This window comes from Pipra filicauda, unplaced genomic scaffold (genome assembly GCF_003945595.2).
Source record: "Pipra filicauda isolate LSUMZ 115617 unplaced genomic scaffold, ASM394559v2 scaffold703_size142102_pilon, whole genome shotgun sequence".
In the NCBI taxonomy this organism is placed as follows: Eukaryota; Metazoa; Chordata; class Aves; order Passeriformes; family Pipridae; genus Pipra; species Pipra filicauda.
The window spans coordinates 19,102-32,247 of record NW_024104869.1 but is presented as its reverse complement, the minus strand read 5'-3'; the positions used below and the strand labels follow the sequence as shown (position 1 = coordinate 32,247).

At 41.0% G+C, this 13,146-nt stretch overlaps 1 protein-coding gene across 4 annotated transcripts; it reads left to right on the top strand.

The window, feature by feature from the left end:
- The first annotated feature begins 2,312 nt into the window (after positions 1–2,312).
- ETAA1 (ETAA1 activator of ATR kinase) lies at positions 2,313–11,723 on the top strand. Of its 4 annotated transcripts, none has more exons than XM_027710937.2 (6): positions 2,313–2,557; positions 4,077–4,214; positions 4,492–4,568; positions 6,142–6,260; positions 6,571–8,311; positions 10,449–11,723. In XM_027710937.2, exons 1-6 carry the CDS (start codon positions 2,374–2,376, stop codon positions 10,701–10,703), a joined length of 2,514 nt encoding a protein of 837 aa, XP_027566738.1. In that variant the 5' UTR covers positions 2,313–2,373; the 3' UTR covers positions 10,704–11,723. The 4 variants fall into 4 exon arrangements, with proteins under 4 accessions (XP_027566738.1, XP_027566727.1, XP_039245032.1 ...); XM_027710926.2 differs by having other exon boundaries at positions 6,571–8,642; positions 10,449–10,642; XM_039389098.1 differs by lacking the exon at positions 10,449–11,723 and adding an exon at positions 8,531–10,424.
- Positions 11,724–13,146: the final 1,423 nt, after the last annotated feature.

The window sequence follows — 13,146 nt, the reverse complement described above, 5'->3', positions numbered from 1 at the left end:
GTTAAGACAGTGGAGTGTAAAAGCAGAACACTTTACAGTACCCAGCTGCCAAGAGGTCACTGGGAGGTAGTAGGAGACATCAAGATTTTAGTGGCACTTTTCAGTAACTGTGCCGATTTCAGTGTTTCTCTTTCCCTCAAGATGTATCTACCACTACTGTAAAAAGTTTCTTCTCCATATCCATTTCAGCTGGAAATAAGAAGCAAGTAACTGACATAGTGCCTGTGGCTTGGAGTCCAGGTAAGCCATTTCTGTACCTGTGTGATGCATTATAATTTTTAATTACTATATTGCAAACTAGCAGTCAAAAATGTCACACACCCCTTCACCACACTTTGTGCTGATGCACAGATCTACCCACGTTGGTATGATTACAAGGTAGTAGCCATATTCAGATGACTATGATGGATTTTGGATTCTAGTTCTTGACCCTGTTTTTCTAGTCTTGTCTCCAACTTATATTTGATAGATATGGCATAAATTGATTATTCAAATGTCACAACTTCCTGTGATTAACTGTGATAATTTAACCATGTATATAATACAATTTCTTGGTTTAATACACAGTACTTAACTTATTTTCCTTGTTAAAACATCTTCTACTGACTTTAATTACACTCACGAGAATAGAGAAGTCAAAAAACATATTATTTCACTGCAGCCTCAGGTGAAAAGAAAAGGTTTCGTGGCTCAGGGAATCACTCTTTAGTGACTTCAATACTACTTACTCCTGATCCTCAACTGAAATCCACTGCTCACATCTTACAAATGAAGTGTGATCCCGAAGTGCTCCAAACTGATTAAATGAAAACCAGGCAGGTGACCAATTATCAAGTAGTTCGCTCCTTGACCCTATATTCTTGGTAGATATGTTTGTACACTTGCGTTTAGTGGCTCGGGGAGGAAATAACCACCTCATGAAGTAATATATACATGTGTTTGCATTTATATTGTTTGAAATAATGATGTAATACCACAGGCCCTCAGGAACCTCATGTTAATTTCTTACCTACCAAATCTGGCTTCTGTAAGCCTTTCTTTGCCAGCCCCAATTCCTTACTGAGCTGAAATGGTTTATGCCTGCTAGGTTTCACAGAATCACTGACTCAATTATGTCGGAAAAGACCTCTGAGATCATCAAGTCCAACCTGTGATGAAACACCACTATGTCAACGAGACCATGGCACTGAGTGCCACATCCAGTCTTTCCTTAAACACCTCCAGGGATGGTGACTCCATTGCCTTCCTGGGCAGCCCATTCTAATGTTTAATAACTCTGTGAAGAAATGCTGCCTAATGTCCAACCTAAACCTCCCCTGGTGCAGCTAAAGGCCATTTCCTGATGTTTGTTGCCTGGGAAAAGAGGCTGATCCCCACCTGGCTACAACCTCCCCTCAGGCAGTTGTAGTAAGTGATAGGGTCACCAGCTGAGCCTCCTCTTCTCCAGATTAAACACCCCCAGCTCCCTCAGCTGTTCTTAATAAGAATCATTTCATAGACCCTTCTTCACCAGCCTCATTGCCCTTCTCTGGACTCATTCCAGCACCTCCTTCCTCAAGCGAGGAGCCCAGAACTGGACACAGGACTCGAGGTGTGGCCTCCCCAGTGCCGAGTACAGGGGAAGAATCACTTCCCTGGTCCCGTTGGCCACTCTATTTCTGATATAGGCCTTTTCTGATATATTGGCCTTTTTGGTCTCCTGGGCAAAAGCTGCATCATGTTCAGCTGCTGTCAACCCTCTGGGCCACTTTCCAGCCACCCTTGCCCGAGCCTGTAGCACTGCAGGTGGACGCTGTGGGCTAAAGTATTGGCCTTGTTGAACTTCACGCCATTGGCCTCAGCCCATCGATCCACCCTGGCCAGACCTCTCAGCAGAGCCTTCCTGTCCTCCAGCAGATCCACAGTCCCACCCAAACGGGTGTCCTCCGCGAATCTGCTAATGGCAAAATGGCAAAATTTGCCAATGGCAAAATTTGCCAATGGCAAAATTTGCCAATGGCAAAATTTGCCAATGGCAAAACTCGGGGCACCTCAGGACAAGCCGACGGCCGAGGCCCACTGGAGGGCACGCTCTACCCCTAATGCCGCGGCGGACTGAGCTTTTATTTCCCTGGACTATGGGAGAGAACGACGCACCCCCATCCCCGGGCGGGGAGACCCGCGCACGTCTCACGGCGGGCGGGGGGTGGGGCGGGGCCGCAGTTCTCCTCCGCGTCCGGCTCCCCTCCCCTCCGCCGCGCGGGGCCAATGGGCGCTCGAGGCGGTGCGGCGGCGGCCAATCAGCGGCGGCGGCGGGGCTGCCCGGGAAAATGGCGGCGGTGCCGGCGGCGGCAGTGGCGGGAGGGACGCGGCGGCGCCGCCGCAGCGAGCGCCATGCCCGGTAGCCGGCGCAGGGGGCTCTGCCTCAGGCCCGCCGCCGCCCTGAGGAGGCGCAGCGGCGGCGGCGAGGAGCAGCTCAGCCGGCGGCGGGCGGAGGAGGAGGAGGAAGAGGCGGCGGAGGGCGGCGCGGGCCGAGGCCTGCCCGCGGCGGAGGCGGCGTGCGCGCCCCGCGCTGCAGGTACGGCGGGAGCGGCCCCTGCGGGCCCCGGCGCTGCCCGCCGACCCTGGGGGCGCGGCCGAGCCGTGAGGAGGGGCCGGCGCGGTGTGAAACCCGCGTTCCTCCCCCGCCCCTGTGCCCTGGGAAGGGGCTGTTCTTGTCCAGAGCGGTGTGCCCTGGGGCCAAGAAGGCCACTGGTGCCCTGGGGTGCACTGGGAAGAGCGCTATCAGCAGGTCGAGGGGGATGATCCTGCACCTTTATTCAGCCCTGGTGAGGCACATCTGGAGTGCTGTGTCCAGTTCTGGGCTCCTCAGGACAAGAGAGATGTGTAGCTCCTGGAGCAGGTCCAGCAGAAGGGGCACCAAGTTGGTCAAAGGTCTGGAGCACCTCTCTCATGAGGGAGTTGGGCCTGTTCAGCATCGAGACCACTGAAAAGGGATCTCATTAATGTGTATAAATATCAAAGCAGGGGTGTCAAGAGGATGGTCCAGGCTCTGCTTGGTGGTCACAAGCAATAGGACAAGAGGCAACAGGGAGAAACTGATGAACAGGAAGTTCCACCTGAATATGGAGAAAAACTTCACTGTGCAGATGACTGAGCACTGGACAGGTTTCCCAGAGAGGTTGTTGAGTCTCCCACACTGGAGATACTCCAGAACCATCTGAATGCAATCCTGTGCAGTGTGCTCTGTGATGGCCCTGCTTGAGCAGAGAGGTTGGACCAGATGACGTACTGTGGTCCTTCCAGCCTGTCCCATTCTATGATTCTGTGATTCCCATGGCACTGAGACACTAAGAAGTAACTGAGGCTGTTGATCCACTCTAGGAGAGGATAAAACCTGGCCACGCTGGGCACTTCAGTGCAAAACATCTCCTAAGACACTTCTTGCGTAGTAATTGCATCTTTTAAATTATTGCTGTAGGCTTTCACATCTGTAACACCATTTCTAAAGGGCAGGGGTGGCCAGCTGAGCTTCACATAGTGTGTTCAGTTCACTTACTGATCAGAGGCAGCTGCAAGCAGGTTTTGAATAGCTATATTGCTGCTTCTAACAGTCCAAGCTGGAAAGGCCCAGGGGAGGAAGTATAGACGAAGGTAGGTTATGACCCAGAGCAGTTTGGAGGCCCATTAAAGTTGTAGCTCAAATCAGTCTGGGTGAAAGATCCAAAGCAAGCAAGAATATAAAATATTTTCTCATGTAGGTATACATAGTTCTTTCTCTTAATGTAAGCTGAATATTCTCTCAAGTAGAAGGATTGACAGTTCCCATCCTTACCATCAGATGCTGAGTGTGTAGCTGTCAGGATCATGTTATATCTGTGATAATGTAACTGGCAAAGCTAAGTTACATCTGCATTAAATGTCTAGTTGTGAACAATATTCCTGTTGTGAGTAAATAGTGCTGATGAGTGTAAGCTCTACTTTTATTCTTGAATTTCCTAAAAGATCTTCTTATGCCTTGACCTGTTGTATGTTCTAAGTGATTTGGGCCTTTTATTTGTTGTTTTTTAACAAGTATCCTCTTTCTGTTTACACAGAGTCATGTTTACATAAAACTCCAAAGAGGTCCTTGAGTAGGAAATCCCGAATACCTACTTTCAGCTCTCCTGTTAATGACACTGATACACAGCAAGAAATCTTTTGGGATTCTCATTCACCAATTGCACACAGACTAGGTAAGATCAAAATCCAGGCTTCAGGACACCTGTTTGAGGCATGCAGTGTGAGTGTACTAAAAGTTACCAAAGATTTCTTGGAAAAAGGCCCCTTTCTCTTATAATGGCTAAGTTGTTTGGTTTTATTTTTATTAAAGAACCATAAATTCTTCAATATAGTACTGAATCAAACTCTGATTTTAACACATAGATTTGAATTGAGATGTGCTGCACTTCATAAATTGAATTGGTTTGCAATTTTTGAGAAGTTTGTTTGCTTGTTTGTTTGTTTTCATAGGCAGTGGAAAAACCAAACAGTCCACCAGTGGGTGCGCAGTAGAAATTTCGGAAATTGTTAATCGTATTGCTCCTCAGGTAATTGTTACTTTCTTAACCAATTCTCTGCATATGCAGTAATCAAACAGAACAGTGCTTCAGCCTAAGCCTCAGTTTTAGTTACAGTAGTTTCATGGTAAAAGGTGGGTGTGTAGAAAATTAGTAGCATGTTCATAAAACTGGATTGAATTAGAATTGTAAGTGTAGCATTGACTGGTTGCTCTATGAGTCACAGATACTGTAAAAAAAGATGCATTAAGAAAGTGGACTTGCAGCAGCTCTGTTTTAGAAAGGTTTACTGTCAGAATGCAAGTTATTGCCCCTGGTTTTAGGAATACTGTTTTGTTTATTTCTCCTTAATCACTCATTTGTTCAAAGGTAAGAGTTTTTCACACACTGGATTTACTTGACAGTTGTTTTTAAGCATTTTGAATGGTCCTGATTGACTGCTGAAGTACAAAAACAGGATTGAGATGAGAGAGATAACTCTACAATAATATAAACAGAGTAACCTTGCTTTGATACTCTAAATAATTTGCCTTTTTACCCTAGGATCCCTGCCCTTTCCCTCTTACCCTGAACCTGATGTCCACAGCCTAGAAAGTGAAAATAAAAGTGTTTTCTTGTTGTTGCATTTTAAGTGCAAGAAGAGAACATGTAATTCATAAAATGGATGTGTAGTATTTAGCTTGCAAAATATGCCTGCTTATTTGACAGGCCTATTTAAATTGTATTCACTGTTTGGCATATTTGTGAGAAATTATACTTAAGAATTGGAAAACCATTGGTAAGGGATGCCACTATCTTCCCTGTAAATGGTTACAGCCCTGCCATAAATGTAAATAATATAAGGGTTTACAACTATCTGTTGCTCATGTTCTGTTTTTCTTAAATAAAAATAAATTTTAAAAATTAATTTTACAAAGAATAAGAAAACCTACCCCAAACTACCCTAGTAGTTAGTAAAGTTCAAATTTATTTTTCTGGCTTGCATGCAGTAATTTCCCACATCCTATTGCTCTGCTGTTGTAGACAATTTACCAGTGCACTATTATATCTCTTAGACTTCAGAATTTAAATTCGAGCCTGAACTTTGAAGTTCTAAAACAACTTTGTTTAGTTTCTAAACGTCACTTACTTCAGTTTGAAGGCTTTTTGTGTAAATGAGTTGTAATGGAAGAAGTCATAATTTTTTTTCTGGTAGCATACAGAATGTGATTTCTTTTAAATTCTCTAATCTGTTAGTGCTGCTTTAAGTGGATAAAGCCAGTGCCTCTCAGGCAGCTCCTTAGTTTTATATACTGGAGTAAACTTGTAAGATTACAGCTTGTAACGTGAATATTGCAGAATACGTGTAAGCCTGATGTAAATAGAGTATTAGATTTGAGCACCAAAGTAAAATTCATTTATTTTAGTTGAAGTTCCTGTTTTAAAACAATATAATTGAAGTTTAATCTCAATTTTAACTTGTATTGCTTTAGCTCCTATCTGAGGCTTTCAACAGGTTTCATATGTTTACTTGGTTTAGCAACTTTAACTCACGCAAGGTGTGTGTCTAGTCCAATCTTTATCTGACATCACATTTCTAAGCATTATAAATCTAATCATTCAGGATGAAAAATCAGCCTGTAGTGAAGGCTCCATTTTAGGAACATGGATTGGTGAGGATGCTATTCCCTATACACCTGGAGTAGTAAAAGTGCGATCTAGGACAAAGTTAAGTTGTACAAGGTGAGTTACAGTTTTTTCTTGCCCATCATAGCTGGGTTTTCATGAAAAAAGATTTGTGGTCTTTTATATATAGTGAGCCATGTAATTGTACATTAGCATATAGAATGCTTTGGGCTTGTTATCTCTTCTTAATGGGGTATTTCTATCAAAATGATTGCATGTTGACTGCACATTGTGGGATTCGGTCATCTTCTCTGTAGTTGTTAAACTAGAGATTGAACAGCTCACATGGTCATGTTATTGAGCTTAGCTAAACACTCTCAGTAGCTCTGACTTTCTATTTTGTTTTGCTTTTTTTTTTTGTATCCAGGGATCTTAAGATAACAATTCCCGAAGAGGAACTCATGAAATTGGCTAAGGAATTTGATAGAAACCTAGTAGAGCTAGATGCTGTTCAGGAACAGGAGAAACTTGGTCATAACTTCATCCAGAGCACCTCAGAGCCTTTGAATAATTCTAAAGATGAAGTAAACATGAAGAACGAGATACCACTCCTTGGTGAAGGTTCTGAAACAGATACTGCTCTGTCCCTGAAACCAGCTGGACAGAGCACTGGCATTCCTGCTGCAGGGCCCTGTCGGTCCAGCAGTCAAAAGTCTGTAGACCTTGAGTCTGAAATAGCCCTTCAGGCTCTTTTTGACTGTTCTACCCAGAAGTGTAGTGGGCAGCTGAGCCAAGGACTGTCAGATATTTCTTTAAATAACAGTTTTCATAAAAATAAAAGTACCTTGGAGGAGGAGCAGCTTCCTGAGGAAACTGAAGATATGCAATGTGGTAATTCAGAGGCACAAGAAAAAGGTGCAGTGGGGAGCGTGAACCAGACGGTACCAAAACCTGATATGACAAAAAAAAATCCTCCTTCTTTGAAGACACAACTGGTGGCCTCCACTAAGCTGGCTGGAGTAGTTAATGATGACTTTGATGACTGGGATACAGATTTTTTGGCAGATGACTCTTTTATGATGCAAATAACCCAAAATCCTGAATTGATAAGTACTGAAGAACCACCACCAATTCCTGCAGATCCACCTGGCTATGGTTTCAGTGATGCTAGCAGAACAAAGCAGAGAAGTAGTGGCAATTTGGTAACTTGTTTGGGGAGTGTAAACAAATCTAACAGTTTGCAGTATTCACCTTTGAAACATTCTAGTAAAAACATACAAAATGTTGTAAAATCTCTGTCTTTACAAAAGCCATGTAAGACAGAAAACTCAGAGACCACAGCCTTGCATGGCAAATGTGATGTTAAGCCAGATAAAATAAATTCCATTTGGAAAAGTGCTCGAAACAGTGATCTGAACTGTATTTCTGTTCCAGTGCAATCTGAAGTGAAGAATGGAAATGAAACTACTCAGCCTAAAAGTGACCCTCTTTTTCCTTCAAGATCTAATCCTCACAGACAACGGACAGAAAAACCTGGAAATACCACCCATGCTATTTCCTGTCAATCATCCAGTGTTTCTACCAATATGAAACCTAATGATCTAACTAAAGTGTTTGAAGCACCAAAGAAATGTCCTGTGCCATTTCATGAATGGAATGAACCAAAATTCTCTGATGAGGTGTTAGATATGTTTTGTGGATCCGATAGTCTTTGGGATGCTAACTTTGAGGATGATGAATTGTTGTATCAGGTGTGTGATGATATAGAAAAGCAGACTCAGAGCCAAGATGTTAAACAAGGAAATGAAAGAACTAAAACTATACAAGGAGCAAGTAGTAATTCCAGATCAAATGCTGATAAGAGCTTCCTAGCCTCTAAACAAGGACATTGCCTCTTGGCACAAAAAAATGCAAAACAGGAGGCTCTCTCTCTGAATGATTCCTGTAGGAATTCATCAAAGGTTATACATGGCCTGGCCACAACAGGTCATGCAGTGAACTGTAAGAGCATCTCAAGTCCTCGAACTGTGATCTCAGATCTTTCTACAGAGGGCAAATACACACTGACAAAAAACTGTCATCGGGATGCTTCTGAAGATACTAGAAAGACTGTTTTGGGGAAATGGTACAGGTCAAATTCTGTGCCAGCAGGAGACTCTGCTTCTGAAGTAAGTCCTGTTGATGCAGTAAACATTTTTAGCAACAAAACATTAGACAGCCCAGATCTCTTGTATAATACAGGAAAGATACCAAGTAGCACTTCTAGTAACAAAACATCACTCGTACCTTCAAAGTTTAAGTTCCGAAAGATTAACAATTCTAAGGGTGGTCTTCATGTAGGGTGTGAAAATTCAGGGAATCATTCTGGCATTGGAATTACTCTGCAGGGTTTGGAAGGAACCAAGAATCAGGTGAACATGACTTTGCACAGCAAGCTTGACAATAAGAAATCACCTTTCAAGAGGCACTTTTCAGAGTCTTTTGCACAGCCTTCATCAGGTATTTGTCTTTATTGTATCACTCTCACTGTTACTGTTTGTTTCCTTACTGTAGTCAGAATGTCAGAGAGATTTGTACTTTATTGCAACTTACAACAGGCTTCAATATTCGTCCATTCTTGTAGGTGTTAGCAAATGTTCTAGTGAGAATTTGGAGGTTATTTTCTCCAAAATAAAATTGTCCTGACCCATATCTTGAATCCCTGCCCATTTTCATTCCACTTCCCTAAGTACTTCAGACCCTCTCTCCACAGACAGTCAGAATCACTAGGCTCAAGTGCAGCCTGATGCAGTACTAAGCCTACTGTGTTCTTAAATTGTTATTTAAAAATACTGTTATTTTGATACATAGTAAAACCCCAGTTCATGGTGGGGCAGGGAGAGAAGGCACCAGGTGATATGAAATGCCAGTTTTTTTATATTATTGTACGCCTGAAATTTGGAACCTCAAATCACTTGGCGCTTTTCGAACCTCAGCCTGTGTCGTTGTTTGCTCTCTGGCTGAAATTGCCCGTGAAATATTCTTGTCTTATCAGTCTAAACACTAACATTTCCTTTTCATCCAGAGGGGAGATCAGGCACTTCTTCATCATTAAGTGACAGTCAGGAATATTCCATGAACTGGGCTTACTTGCTAGGGAAATGTAGAACTGATCAAGTTCCGGTCAGTCTTGTTTTCACTTGCTCTCACAACTTGGCAAAGTTTTAATCAGTATTAATTTTGATAAAACACACCTTTTAGAGTGTCCTATATCAACCTCCATTTTCAGGAAACACTTTTACAAAAACAACAAAATAATTCTTGTAAACTATCAGCCAGTTTTATCAAAGAATCAGTATTTTATTTGTGTTTTTTTCCCCAGCAAAGAAGCAGATAAATGGAAAGTAGCAATTTTGGATGTTAATGGGAAGGGGAGGAGGGAGATAACTAGTTATTCTGTGGAGTGTTCTAGAGAATAAAGGAATAAAAATAATAGCATAGATTTTCTTTACAGATAAACAACAACTGTCCTCATCTTGAATTTTGAGTGAGTTTTTTGTAACAAAAAGATGGCGTGATCCTTTCAAAAACTGATGTTTAATTTTTCGCAGACACCTTTTTTGTGAGAAACAAAGAGACCCTTTGTTTTATTTATATGGTTTGAACACTTATTAAAAATACATTAATTGGAAATTGGTGAATAAAAATGGTAAAATTATTGATATATGCAGGGAGGGTTCCTGTTGGTTCCAGCGAGGTCAGGATTTTATAGCATGGGAATTTATAGTTCTGTAACACAACATATAGAATGCTATGCTCAGCTATCATGTTCTTGTCTCTTTTGCCAATTTTTATTGCTACTTTTGACCTTTTTTCAACCTTCCTTGTTTTATTTGTGTGACACCTGTACTGTATCTGACCCCTGTGTCTCTACCATCTCCATGCCCATATCTCTGCCTAACTCACTAAATTGTAGAGCCCTTTTCACTCTGATAGCCTTAATTTTCTTAACCCATCACCATCTCCTATGTTGACTCCTGATGTCATAAGGTTCACTTGAAGGGCAGCCAAGTAAAATTTCCTTGAAGCAAATGTCTGCATCCCAGTGTTTTCATTGGGAGGTAGTAATCAGTAGCAGTACAAAGGTCATGCATTTTATCCCCCTTCCTGCCTGGGGGACAGGATAGATGAGCCATTTTTAACGTGGGTGCCCAGAATGTCAGAATAGTGTGCTCCTGCCATAGATCTTCAAACACTGAAAATAGATAAGTTAAAATACATATTGAACAAACCTGAAGGCTCCTAATACATGTTTTTTATTTACAGTGTCTGTGGTGGAACAGAAAAATAGAAAATGCTCTCAAGAAGAGATTGAAAGAAAAAAACAAGAAGCTCTTGCACGAAGAAAATCCAGAACACAGGCATTCTTTAAAGATGCTTGAATTTGGAGTTTATTTTTTCTGTGGAGTAAGTTTGTGGGAGGGAAATACTGTAATGCTGGAAGACACTTTTAAAACTCCATTCACATCTATTGATGGCAAGTTTTTTTCTGTTTCTCAGTGTAAAAAAATCTGGACCTGAACCATAACTAATACTCTGGTGGTATTTAGTCTTAATTAAAAACTATAAGTTGTGAATGTGTAGTCCCAAACTACCTTCAGCAAGATGAAGATTATGTTGAGTTCATGTACTGTTACATGTTGAAATTGCATAGTCTGAAAATCATGAGAGCATTGGTATACACACATAATGAAGGTGTCAAAAACAGACTATATTTTGGCTGTGTTATTGCAAGTATTCTAATCTTTAAGAAGACCCTCAAGTACACACAGACTAGGAAATAAAAAATGACGTTTGCTCTCAGGTAGAAGACAATTTTTAAGTTTTGGTTGAAATAAAGTACAGTCTAGGAAACATCCAACAATTGGAAAACTAATGGAAATGAACAGGCTTTGGAAAGCTCAGTTTATCTCTGTTACCTGAGGTAAGAAATGTACACAGAGAAGGAAAAATTTAATATAAAAGTTTCATAAGGTGAAAAAGCATCCTGCAAAGGACATGTTGTATTTTTTTAAATTCCTTTCATGAAGAGTTGGAAATACCCTGGCAAAATTGGAACACCCTTTTCTAAACACGCATCACCAAGCTAATTAAAAAGGGTAGCCTGTGTCATTTTACCAAACCATGAGCAATATATAATAAATCAGGTGAGATCTCAACAACTATGCATCGGTTTAACCTTATGGGTTGTACATATTTTCAGACTAAAGGCTGTTGAAACATAAAAATGCAATGTCATGTCAGCTTAACAGGGGCTGATAGAATTTTTGATGTGATAGATGGGTGTAGAGATCAAACTGCAAAAACTGCCTCTGGGTAAGCTGCAAGATATTTTTCAACTGAGAAATGCTTATATGTAAACATGTGACACTATGAAAAGTGACTGTAATTTTTCTTTGTAAATAAATAACTATAAAATGTACCAAAGGTTGGAGGAAGCTTTTGGTTTCTGTAGTATGTGCCATTTTTGTAACTCTTGAAAATGTAAGTATTGTATATTTGTAAGTCATCATTAAACTTTTTTTTTTTACATTTTTCTAATCTGTTCTGGAAAATACTATGCTACAGAAACTGGTAAAAGGGAGTGAAATGGGAATGCCATATGAACTTTACCTGAATGTCCTCATTTGATAATTTCCCTAATTATTCCATGCCCCAATTTTCTACTTCCACTGGTGACAAAGTGCTTCCTTTAATTTATTTAAATTAAAACTCCTTTCTGGAGGAACTAGTTCAACACACAACTGTCTAGTGTGTGTTGACACATATGACAAATTTTATCCTGAAGATGTAGTTTGCTCTGTGTAATTGAGGGATATGCTTGTCTTTGTGGTGTTCTAGGAGAATCTGAACTATCAGTAACTTGCCAGATGCACTATTAGCCAAGAAAATGGCAGTAAGAAGAGGCTTCTACTATCAGTATTAAATATGAGAGTTATAAAACTGTCTTTTAAGGTACTGATGCACAAGAATGTCAAATGTTATTGAGAAAGATAAAAATGAGGCTTTTGCTAGGACAGTGTTCAGCTTAGCAACCCTTCCCTCCCCAGGATTTTTCTCTAGAAATAATTCTGTAAAGAAATCAGGGTAATTTTTCTTTTCAAGGGTAATTTGGTTAATTATACTTATGACTGGAGAAGATGAGCTAAGTAGAAAGGAAGGAACTGTTGTAGGTGTTGGAGAGTCTTTTTTTAGCAAGAGAGTTCAATGTATAACAAGGGGAATGATCTTTCCATAAGGGGTATGGAAAGGACCCTTTGCAAATTTTCCAACTGGAGAAAGACACAAACTCCATTTTAACCAATTACTGTCACTTCTTACTAACCCACATACTTCCTCTGTGCTGCTTAACCATATTTAAAGAATCTCTTAGCTGATCAGTGTGAAACACATCAGTTTTGTCAGTGAGGCAAATGCATCCGTTGCCCGCCCTTATTAATCTAATCATGGCAGAGGAACTTTGTTTTTTATTTTACTTTTTATAAGTACCTATTTTTAACGTGGGTATTAAACTTCAAAGGCCTGTAATTTGGTTTTTATTAAACGTTACTTTCCAAATAGAAATCACAAGTTCTTGGGAGCATGGTGTCTTACCTCATGGTGAGACAAACCACCAAGATATTTTTGGTCACAGCCTGACTATTCCCAAATGCCCTAGCATACCATCTCTCAGTTAACAAACTGAATAGAATCACTTCTTTTTGTGACTTGACTTCCTCCCTCCCCTCACCGCTGAGAAAGGAAGTTGAGCAGCAGCTTCACCACCCTACAGATTTTACAGGTTATGCTCAGCAGCCCTCGTGCTTCCTGGTGAGTTCCTGATGACCCACTGATAATGCCTCAATCATGCAGTCTTTTGTCTGACTGCTTGCAGTAGACAACAGATCTTCATTAGGAAAGAATCTACATAATTTTAATTAATTAATACACGTGTACGCTTAAGAAGTTTAGTATTTCAATAGCT